Source organism: Anarhichas minor, unplaced genomic scaffold (genome assembly GCF_050575085.1).
Source record: "Anarhichas minor isolate MPS153535 unplaced genomic scaffold, ASM5057508v1 ptg000056l, whole genome shotgun sequence".
Taxonomy (NCBI): Eukaryota; Metazoa; Chordata; class Actinopteri; order Perciformes; family Anarhichadidae; genus Anarhichas; species Anarhichas minor.
Window position 1 is genome coordinate 210,001 of NW_027466502.1, and position 12,500 is coordinate 222,500.

A 12,500-nucleotide genomic window follows, 5' to 3' on the forward strand; every position below is an offset into this window, starting at 1 on the left:
CTCTTCAGGATGTTTGAAGTGAAATCCTTCTGATCTTGATGTTTGCTGAAGAGTTCCCTCACTCGTTGCTCAGGTCCTTACTGACCATCTTCCTCTGAACACCTCTTAAGCACGACGCCCCCAAATTTGGGGGCACTCGGGCTCAGAACCCCTCAAACTCACATGCGGAAAATAGCATGATTATTAGCCAGTAGCATGTATGTCGCTAATTTTTTTTTTTCGATGAAAGAGCAACGTCTGGACAACAACATCATATAAGTCACTTCTAACACACTCCCAACACAACTATAGGCTACTCACATAAGCAGATAAATATCGTGGCATAAAAGCACCAAATCCGGGCCAGAAATCGGCGCTATGAGTACAGTAAATCAATGTTTGTACCCTCATGCTAACGGCTACCCAGTCATACAAAGCATGTAATAGCATTAGCACACGTGGCGGAACACGTAACTAACTTCTGTTTTACGATCCGTAGAAACACTAAACCGTTGTGGGCGATCAAACGTACCTTCATGCTGAACTTCGCCGAAACAAATCGTGGTTATGCGCCCAAGTTTTATGAAAATATGGAAAATAACGTCGCGGAATTTCCGTTCCAAAGCTGTAGTCATTGCTGCCAACTGCATACTGTTGACTTCCGACTTGTTTCCAGAATAAGAGCGGTCAAGGGGGCTTGGGCGAGTGGTCAGACTGCCTGCGACCGGAAATTTCTGCCGGGGTACACGCGTCACTTCTGGCAACTTTATTGTATGAAATCTTTTGCCGATCGCCACCAAACTCGACACAGGTCTTCCTGAGACGATGACGCGTCTAAGGAGGGGTTGTTTTTTGAAATCGACCGAGGATAGGCTGCCATGCAGCCACACACACACACATGAAATGAGAAAATCCTACAGATGACAGCCAAAACTGGCTCTGATGATGTTATGAATATGAATATGATTCCTATTATCTGTATTTGGATGTATTGAATCATATGAGTGATAAAGAAAGTGAAATATATAGTTATATAGTGTATAAAAGTACAATGTAAGAGCTGCAACAGCTGGTTCGAAAATGATGTCCTCGCCTGACTAAAACCTCTTATTCTTAACTTTATTCCACTTTATTCCACTTTAACCTTTTTTTAATAACTACTGATCAGTTATGCTATGACTTGGGAAAGTTTCAGGGGGCTAGCTGCATTATTTCAATAAGCTTTTATCACTGAAAGTGCATGTTTCCCAGGCGAGGCTGAATATTTTCAATTTCAGCTGTGTTATGTCTTATTTTCTATATTAACCAGCAACATATTCACAATATCACCTATGTAAACTATGTCACAGGTGTTGTGATCTGATTATATCAACAACAATTATTAAAATCGACCTTGTAGTTACAGAGCTATGGTCAGTTTTGTAGGGCTATGCTTTTTCGCTCAGAGACCTCAAAAACGGCTGCGAGATTAAGAGGTTAGGGTTCAAATCATTTGTGGAAAAAGACGCAGCAGCACAGACACGGAAAATTTTACAGTTTTAATGAGGAAATAAACCAGAAACAGTAGGAGACAAAAATGTGACTTTAATATGAACATTTATATGCAGATGATATCGTCTTATATGTCAACGTCTTTTCTCAGAGTGGACAAAGACAATCTTGAGTCTGCTTCAGACGTTTCAGTTCAGCTTTCTTTTATTGAGCATGAGCTTCTTTTAAGCGCCAACAAAACAAACAGAACATCCGGCTGTGCCTTGAGATCCTGTCCATGACTAGTGACCACCCTGGCGTAAGCCAACAGCTGCTGGTTTGACTTTGTGCCGATTAAGCGGACACAGCTCTCACTTTAGTTATACAAGGACTGGATAGCTCGTATTCCAGCAGTACCCCCTCACAGGAATCCCCTTCGTAAGCCTTCTCCAAGTCCACAAAACACATGTAAACTGGATGGGCAAACTCTCATGACCCCCCTCCAACAGACCTGCCACGGTTAAAGATCTGGTCCACTGTTCCAGGACAGAATCCACATTGCTTTTCCTGAATCTGAGGTTCGAACAATCGTTCGTAGCCTCCCTTTTCAAGCACCCTGGAATAAACTTGGAACCGTGTGATACCCTGATAACTGGAGCACACTCTCCAGGTCCTCCTTTTTATCAATGGGAACCACCACCCCGGTCTGCCACACCACAGTCACATTCCCCAACCTCATTGAGACACTGGAGTCACGTGTCAGCCAAGACAGTCCAACAATGTCCAGAGCCTTCAGCATCTCAGGGAGAATCTCATCCACCCCTTGGCGACCTTGCTGCTGAGATGCCTTTTGACCTCAACAACCTTTTCCATGGATATGGATTGTCTTCAAACTCTGCTTCCTCCATGGAGGACATGTTAATCGGATTCAGGAGTTCCTAAAAAGTGCTCTTTCCGTCACTTGGCAATATCCCCAGTCTGGATCTGCTGATCACAGCCTGAGCCAGACCCCGGCTTTTCCTTTCTGATTCGTCTAACGGTTTGCCAGAACTTCTTTGAGGCCAACCGAAAGTTGTCTGCATAGTATCTCTGAACTCTCAGGTTTTTGTGCTTTGGCGATCGCCTGCAGCTGCATCTCTTCTGGCAAAACCAGTCCTGGTCTGCTGTTTCCTGAGACCATATGGGCCAACCAAGTCTCTAAAGATCTCCTTCTTGAGCTTCACAGCCTCCTCATTCTTAGGTTAGCAGCACGACTCATTACAGACTGAGACTCTCCTCTTGGTTTAGATTCATTTGTTTGACAACGTTATCATTTTAATAACATTTTATCAAACATAAAACATTTGAATAAATTACATACAACCAGATCATTACGAGCTAAACTTTTTTTAAGTGTAATTTTAAACATTCAACTTGGTATTATTATATCTTAATAAATAGAACCTTCTGGACCCGAGAGCCCCCCACGGGGGGCTTTTTAGAAAAGTTTAGCGTGGTAGCGTGTTGTAGAATGAATTTTTCATTGACAAATATCAAAAATGCTCCACACATGTTATATACCGAATTAACGACAAAGGTCTGGGCAAAACCATCATACCAGCCATTTTACACACTGCAAACACAATTATGCATGAACTAATATCATATCTAGAAGATTTACCACAATATCACGTATTTTTCGTCACAAAATCGGCGAACTATGCACTCCGTTTGCATGTCTCATCACAAAGCCGGCAGCTATCATGGCGGATTGATACATGAAACAGCAGTAGGACTCGACCCCGCGTCGATTCACGACTGTCTCGTTCCTCTCCGTCAAACCATTCAAAAGTTACACAAACAAAGCCAACTAACAACACACCGCTCCCCAGCAAAAAAATTGAAACGCATCGTAGCTTTTGGTGATTTTCGTGCCGAAAAACGCAGGTAATCCATTGAAATCCGATGAAGCGGAAATAGTCCCTCTTCTACACTGGTGTGTGAGTGAAAATGGCGGTTCTGGGAGCTTGTATGAGGAAATGGCCAACATTCAGTCAGCTAGACCAATGAATTTAGACATGGGGTTGTGCCAAGCATATCGAGATTTTTAGTGGATAAAAGGCTGTCAATCTTCTAAATAACGCGCCTACTGCTTTCGTTAGGCTCTTCCGCATTCAACAAGGTGTCACATGATGAAATCCGCCAATCACAGGCCTTACAAAGGCTTAAAGAGACACGGACTGAGAGGAGAATATTTTATGGAGGAGAGACATGAGAGCTGAAAATGGCTGAAAATGATTCCAAACTGCTTTATTACGATGTATTGAACACTCTTAGTGATAAAGCAAGTGAATATATAGTTAATATATAGTTATATAATGTAAAAAATTAGAATAGAGCAGCGCAACAGCTGGTTCCAAAAATGAGAATTCGGCTTGAAACTCCGTACTCAGACCTCCTTTTATACTGGCCTGCTTCACTCAATCTAAGTAAAATGTTTTACTTGTTTTCATGTTGTGCTATGACTGTGGAGTATTGTTAGGCTTCAATCTGCATTATTTCAAATAAATATTTTCAATACAAGTGCTTTTTTTTCAGGCGAACCTGAAACTTTTCAATTTGAGCTGTGTGCATCTTCATTCACTATTAACCAGTAACATATACACATCTTTACACATCTCAACAAGTCTCTCACAAGTTTTACCTGTATTATACCATCAAAATTATTAAAATAGACCTTGTAGTTATAGAATTAGTCTTAGTCTTAGTCTTTAGTATGGGTATGCAATTTTCGAGCAGAGGCCTAAAAATAGGGCTAGAGTTTAAGAGGCTGATAAGCATCTGTTTACATGTGTGCATGTTATATTGGCGGTTGAGCTTCTCTTAAACAGTTTGCGAACCACAGACAGGAAATATATTTCTGTTTCTTTTGAGTGAAGCGAGCCTTTAATGAGCCACATTGACCTTTTACTCAGTCTAACCACCACAGGGACCTTAAACCTGACAGACCTCACCGTGTTATTCTGATCTCTCATCTCCTACAAACTGTCATGTTTCAGAAGGCTGCACTCTCAACAATTCCACCGTCAAATAACATTAAAATACTGTCATTAACTTACTGTTATTTCACGGTGCATCTAATCTATCTGTAATTTATCTTAACAGTATCTTATCATATATTGGATTACAGTATGTGATCGTACAATAACCCGGTTTTACGTTCATTTTGCAGTGTATACCAGCTCCTGCTCCTTTTGCATGTAATTCCCAACAACAACAACAACATATATTGCTGGAGTTTATTACTTGTCAATTATTTATACAGCTGACTTTGTAAGATGATGTAAGCCATGTGAGGACACACCACCTTCTCTGTGTCCTTAGCTCCTTCCTCCCTACCTCCTCCCTCCCTTGTGCCCTTCATCCATTCCCTCTTGACAACGGAAGTGATGAACGACCAAATCCACAGAAAAATACATTCTGCAGTTTATCTAAAGTTTATATGAGGTCTATAAGTACAAAGTACAACATGTACCTCTGACATGTAGTACAGTATAAAGTACAATACAATATTACTGTGGTTTATTACTTGTCCTCAGTCATCAAACAGCTGACTTTGTGAGACAGATAATATTTAAACTGAAGAGGTACTGCATGTTTATAAGAAAGATAAATAACTACACACACATTTTACACATGTAAATGTGACCTACATGAGGAGAGAGAGAAGAGAGACTATGGTAGTATTATTTTGATATACTTACAGCAATTCATTACAGTGTGAGTTCTGAATTTAAATAACATAACAGGTGCTGTGTGTCAGTGACTCTTCTCTTTACTATCAGGGTGGTTATGAACATGTGAGCTGGTCTCAGTGAGACGTCTGTTTGAAGGGCTGTTGAGGTTAGTTCCTCATTCTCTCTCAGGTCGGTTCATTATTAACCCACCAGAGAAACTTCCTCCTCGTCGCTGTTCCTGAAATGACTCATTGAGGGAAGAGTGTCGACACCTGATCTCAGGTTTATATTTAAAGTCACAGTCTGCTGATATTCTTTATGTTTCTTTATGTTCACATCAAACCAACGGGGAATGTTTCTACTAACAAGTATCCTGATCAGAGCTCCATTAAAACTCATCAGTAAGCCTCACCTTCACCTTCATCATCATCATCATCATCATCATCACACTGTAGTTTCTTCTGACTCAGTCACACATATAAATACTCTCTAGAGCAACACATGTGGATTCATCCGCTGCTAACAACAGTCTCTGACAAAGTCTCTGTTTGCTGCTGTTGGTCTGATAGAAACTGATGAAACTGTAGATCTGTGTCGTTACGTTAAGGAACCAATGAGACACAGACAGGAAGTCACACTGTTGGTTTCAGTCCAAATATGAGATTTGTTGACGAGAAGAAGAACAATGAGATAACAGCAGACCGATCCGTTAAGACAGAATAGTTACAATATCAGCTCACGACTTATCTGATTATATTATGAAACAGCCAGATCTCACAACAGAGCCACAAAACCACCAAAATAAAAGCCCCGTGAGGCAGAAAACAAACAATAAAACATGAGTGAAATAATAACCGTCTGAACTAAAACTGAACTCTACATCTGCTTTGAAAGATAAAGTTGACGGAGAACATTCTCAAATGAGTGAAAAAGGGATAAATACATGATGTGTGTCAATGAGTGTACATTAATAAATAGATAATCGTGATGTTTGTCCGTCTCCAGAGGTGTCTAGTTAGCTAAGCATGAAGTCCTGGAGGAGTCAGCAATGCTACAAACACACAATGTTGATGAACTACGTTAGAATATGGAACAAAGAACACGACTCATCAGAAAACATCTCTAACGTGTGGATCCGTGTGGCTCTGGTCTGTGAGATGTCGGACTGTCCTTGAATGCACCAACAGGGAGACGACGTTGTTACTTTGACCCACAAACAAATAAATGAATAAACAAAGAGAACGCTGGCTGCCTGAGTTTTCAACCAGCAACACGTGTGACTGACCAGCAGCTTCTACCACTGCTGAAACAGGAAGCTGTGTGTGTGTGTGTGTGTGTGTGTGTGTGTGTGTGTGTGTGTGTGTGTGTGTGTGTGTGTGTGCACACAGAGGAAATGACGATGTGAGTTTCAACACTTCTGAACATTACGGTCCTTTCCTTTTCAATGATTCTTACCCATAATGCCACTGGCGTCAACCGGTATTGTTTCCACAGTGTACAGCGGTGACCTGGTTACTGGTCATAGAAATAATAATAATAATAAATAATAATGATGACATTACAACTTCACTCGGACAATGTCCTTGTCTATAAACTCTAAATGTAGTGTGTGTGTGTGTTACAGATGGTGCGTTCACAGACCTCAGTGTTGAATAGAGATCCGAGTTTGACCACTGAAGCCGGAGCTCTGAAGGAAAACATCAAGAAGAACAGATACAAAGACATTCTGCCATGTGAGGACACACCACCTCCTCTGTGTCCTTAGCTCCTTCCTTCCTACCTCCTCCCTCCCTTGTGCCCTTCATCCATTCCTTCTTGACAACGGAAGTGATGAACGACCAAATCCACAGACAAATACATTCTGCAGTTTATCTAAAGTTTATATGAGGTCTATAAGTACAAAGTACAACATGTACCTCTGAGATGTAGTACAGTATAAAGTATAATATGTACCTCTGAGGTGTAGTACAGTATAAAGTACAATATGTACTTCTGAGATGTAGTGGAGAAGTATAAAGTATCATGAAATGGAAATACTTGAGTAAAGTACAAGTATCTTAAAATTTTACCTAAGTGCGGTACTTCAGCAAAAGTACTTTGTGGCATCACAATACTGATTGTTACACAAAAACAAGGTTTGTTCTCCATCACTTTTATTGAAACGTGTTTCTAAGACAGACTTAAAGAAACTGTGAATGTGTCTTTAAAAGTGTACTGATGCTTTGTGTGTGTGTGTGTGTGTGTGTGTGTGTGTGTGTGTGTGTGTGTGTGTGTGTGTGTGTGTGTGTGTGTGTGTGTGTGTGTGTAGATGACCAGTCCCGGGTGGTCTTGTCTCTACTGACGTCAGACTCTGACTCTGATTACATCAACGCCAGTTTCATCAAGGTGAGTGCTGCTTCCTTTCTTCCTTCCCTCCCCATTGTTGCCTCCTGAGGCCTAAGGGTAGGAAACCACTGCAGCTCCACATTCAGCCACCAGGAGCAGCATCGAGTCCATTCACTATTCACTCTCAGAAACAAATCGTGCCGTAAACTCTCTACTGTAGTTAGTGTGCAGTAAACTCTACTTTAGTTAGTGTGCAGTAAACTCGCTACTTCAGTTAGTGTGCAGTAAACTCTCTACTGTAGTTAGTGTGAAGTAAACTCGCTACTTTAGTTAGTGTGCAGTAAACTCTACTTTAGTTAGTGTGCAGTAAACTCTCTACTGTAGTTAGTGTGCAGTAAACTCTCTACTTTAGTTAGTGTGCAGTAAACTCTACTTTAGTTAGTGTGCAGTAAACTCGCTACTTTAGTTAGTGTGCAGTAAACTCTACTTTAGTTAGTGTGCAGTAAACTCTACTTTAGTTAGTGTGCAGTAAACTCTATACTTTAGTTAGTGTACACTAAACTCTACTTTAGTTAGTGTGCAGTAAACTCTATACTTTAGTTAGTGTACACTAAACTCTACTTTAGTTAGTGTGCAGTAAACTCTATACTTTAGTTAGTGTACACTAAACTCTACTTTAGTTAGTGTGCAGTAAACTCTATACTTTAGTTAGTGTGCAGCAGTGGTGTATAAAGTACCCAAAAGTCATACTTGAGTAAAAGTAAAGATACCTTACTGGAAAACTACTCCAGGAAAAGTGAAAGTCACCTATTAGAATACTACTTGAGTAAAAGTCTTAAAGTATCTGATATTTATTGTACTTAAGTATCAAAAGTAATTTTCTGATATTAAATGTACTTAAGTATTGAAAGTAAAAGTACAAGTAAATGCTGTTAATAAAAAAGCAAAGGGTCAGAATTATGAAGTTTATTCTTTTAAGTGCTGTGGCACCATGACCAAGGACATGGAGCTGTGTTGAAAATAATTGGGTTGGCTGTGATCCATCAAGGAGCAACAATGTTCAACATAATATATTGTACTTAAGTATACTTTTGCATCTACTGTGAACTTATCATCATAATTCTCCGAAAAGCAATATGACACTATGAAGGAGTTGTAACAGTGCGTTTATAAGTATGCTCATTCCGACTAGAGGATGTAGAGGGCAAATGCATAATATTGTGTTCAGCAAAAAATATCCACTTGATGCATCAGGTCAGTGTTGTGAGAAAGGACACCTGCCTTGTAAACTCCTATGGGCCTGAATTGAACACAATAGGCAAAGGTTTGTCTCAAGCTGAATCTGCAATTGGGCGACTGCTACCATCATAACTCCATCTGATCATCCACAAAATGACTCAAATATCAAAACATGATCAATACTAAAGCAGCACCGAAAGTAACAACACAGTCATTACTTGAAACTGAAAAATGTCCTGTTCATCTTCTAAAGAAGTTGGTTTTCAAAATTGCGAGAATTCCGTCTCGCTCTTCTTGGGCTGAAGACTAGTCCTGCGATGCTAAACAGCCTTTCACAGGCCGCTGAGGCAGGTAGAGGTGTGTTCAGCTTCACACACAGCTTGCGCACAGCTGGGAAGGATTTCCCTAATGCTAACCCTAATGCTAACCCTAATGCTAACACTAATGCTAACCCTAATGCTAACGCTAATGCTAACCCTAATGCTAACACTAATGCTAACCCTAATGCTAACCCTAATGCTAACACTAATGCTAACCCTAATGCTGCGCTCTCGCTGTTCCTGTCAATCCTATGGTGTGGTGGCTAGCTATAGCTAACGTTAGCCAACTATAGCTGCACAACTGTCAACACTTCCTCAGCTCACTAACTCGCTAGCGATCCACGGGTGTTGGTCTTCGTCACCACCGTAGTTTGTTGCGGGAGTAGCAGGTGCTTCCATTTCTGCTTCCGTCATGAAATCAGTCATCGTAGAGTGGAATTCTGCTCATGTAGTCGCTCGCTAGCTATAGCATATAGCATCCTGGGCATCACTGGGAATCAAAACACCGCAGCTTTGAGAGCACTTGTTTGCAATTGCGCATTAACGTGATTAACCAATGATTTAACTTGTAAGCTAGGACCACTGATTCACCAAACCTGCTTGTTGCAGTCTCTGTTCCACCACAGTCCCCGACGTTGGTCTCATGATTCATTTTGTTTCTAAAGATAGATTTGATTTTGTAGCGAGTAACGAAGGTTTCAGGGGAAATGTATCGGAGTAAAAGTATCAGTTTTCTTTGCAAAATGTAGTGAAGTAAAAGTAAAAGTCATCAGAAATATAAATAGTAAAGTAAAGTACAGATATCCAAAAAAACGACTTAAGTACAGTAACAAAGTATTTCTACTTCGTTACTGTTCACCACTGGTGTGCAGTAAACTCTACTATAGCTAGTGTGCACTAAACTCTACTATAGCTAGTGTGCACTAAACTCTACTTTAGTTAGTGTGCACTAAACTCTACTATAGCTAGTGTGCACTAAACTCTACTTTAGTTAGTGTGCACTAAACTCTACTATAGCTAGTGTGCACTAAACTCTACTTTAGTTAGTGTGCACTAAACTCTACTATAGCTAGTGTGCACTAAACTCTACTTTAGTTAGTGTGCACTAAACTCTACTATAGCTAGTGTGCAATAAACTCGTTTGTTGCTGTTGTAATGCTGCTGTTTGTCCTCCAGGGGGCCTCATCAGACTGCAGGTATATCGCCTCACAGGGGCCCCTCGGCTCCACGCTGATTGACTTCTGGAGGATGATCTGGGAAAACAACGTCAAGGTCCAACACTAAACATCAAACATTCCTGTCCAGGAATTAGTCTGTTTTTAACATATTTAATATTTTTAATGAATGAGACTGAGAACTAATAAATAGTGTTTTCATCATCAGATGAAGGAGGGTCTGACTAATGTTTGTGTGTTTCAGGTGATAGTCATGGCCTCCAGAGAAATAGAAATGGGAAAGGTAAAAAATATTACCAATCATAAAAAATACAAATAAAAATTATAACGATAATAATGAAAATATTATCAATTATAATGAATATAAATCTAAAGAATTTAAAATAGTAACTAATATAATGAAAGCCAAAATAATACTTGGTGTCCATGTTTATACTTTCTATGTTTACATTCACTTCTTATTGCAGATAAATAATCTGTAACTTTAATAAAATAAACATCCCGACAGCAGAACGTGAGAAGGATGATCTGTGAAGGAATCCGGTTCCTCTGATGATCAAATACATCACATGAGGCTTATTGGGAGAAATAATATCTAAATATTCATATGAATATATTCATAATCTGGCTGCTGTGAAAACAAAGAAATAAAATCTCTCATTTTATAAAATAAACACAAAAATCAGTTTGAGACAAAGTTCTACGAGTAACAGAACCCTGGTTCATATTTGATCTGGTTTGACAGCTGCGTCGGAGAAGAGAAGTTATTATTAATATTATTAAATGAAGGTTTTTATCTTTATCAACGGTGAATCAGATGTATTCAAATGAAATGTCGTCTTTTTGTTTCCTGCAGAAGAAATGTGAGTGTTACTGGTCTCCAGTTCACCAGCCGGCTTCATTTGGACCGTTTACTGTCTGCAGCGTGAGAACACACACACACACACACACACACACACGCACACGCACATGCACACACGCACACAATATCATTTCTAATTCTTGTGTATTTTTTACAATATTATAATTATCAGTAAAATTAACTCATATCTTAATAAATGAGTTATTCGTGAAGCCTCCTGTTGTACTTTAACTTTATATAACGTCAGATAATTTAATCCAGAGAGTCTCAACCTCGGGGTCGGGCCCCTCCAGAGGGTCACCAGCTTAATGTTAGAGGTCCTGACATTAATAACGAAAGAGAAGAAGAAGAAGAAGAAGAAGAAGAAGAAGAAGAAGAAATTATAATTCTCTGTTTTCACTTTCTGGACTTTTCTCTCATCTTTGATTTTTAGAGAAATATTGATAATTTGTTATCAAAATGAAACCATGAGAGTCAGATAAATGTAGTAAAAAGTACAATATGTACCTGTGAGATGTAGTAGAGTAGAAGTATTAGAAGGTGTGAAATTGAAATACTCAAGTAAAGTGCAAGTACCTTAAAGTTGTACTTCAGTACAGTGCTGAGTAATGAAGTAAATGTTCAGAGCTTATGTTCTTCATCACTGACTCAACACATTCATTTTATTATTGTACATTACATATTATATTATATATAAATTCTATTATTGTTGTTGTTCCTGTGTGTCTCCAGCAGGAGGAGACACGTCCTGATGAAGACATGGTGGTCAGAGTTCTGACTGTCTCCTACCAGCAGGTAACAGCTTCATCACATTGGATTAGATTATAATAAAATACACGAGATTAGATTATAATAAAATAAAATACACTAGATTAGATTCGATTACAATAAATTACAGGTTTTAACAACACAGCTGTGTGATTCAGACGGAGTTTATCTTTTGATGTACCTACGCTAACAGTTTCCCCCTGATTCCAGTCTTTGTGCTAAGCTACTCTAACTATGTCCTTTTTTCTGTTTTAATTTAGTGATAAACTTTAAACATAAGCTACATATATATTGTTTGTTCGAAAGTTCTGTAAACTAAAACGAATAAAACATGAAGCTTTTAGTCCTACATCAGGTGGTGCACTACTGCCTCTAGTGGTCAACATGAGTATTACAACAACTACTTTTGCTTTCATCTGTTTCAGATATATTCTTTTAATAATTTAAAGAAAAGATGATTATTTTGTTCTTCACTCATAAACAAGAGAGAAAACCATTCAGATCAGATGATAATAATAATAATCTGATAATAATCTGATAATTAGAGTTTATTCTCACTTGCTCTCAGATCTTCATATTGTTTCCATCAAAGTTTAGTCTGATGAAGATGTTTTGAGTCTTTATAGATACAAAAAAGTCAGAACTA

The 12,500-nt window shown here is 39.1% G+C and overlaps 1 protein-coding gene across 1 annotated transcript in view; it reads left to right on the top strand.

Annotated features, from left to right (window-relative positions):
• The window catches only part of ptpn18 (protein tyrosine phosphatase non-receptor type 18), a 24,746-nt gene that overhangs the window by 982 nt on the left and 11,264 nt on the right, over positions 1-12,500 (top strand). Inside the window, exons 2-7 of the mRNA XM_076076367.1 lie at positions 6,790-6,898; positions 7,474-7,550; positions 10,226-10,321; positions 10,469-10,507; positions 11,081-11,149; positions 11,819-11,881. Of these exons, the coding sequence (XP_075932482.1) occupies positions 6,790-6,898; positions 7,474-7,550; positions 10,226-10,321; positions 10,469-10,507; positions 11,081-11,149; positions 11,819-11,881 (453 nt within the window). The remainder of the gene's footprint in view (positions 1-6,789; positions 6,899-7,473; positions 7,551-10,225; positions 10,322-10,468; positions 10,508-11,080; positions 11,150-11,818; positions 11,882-12,500) is intronic.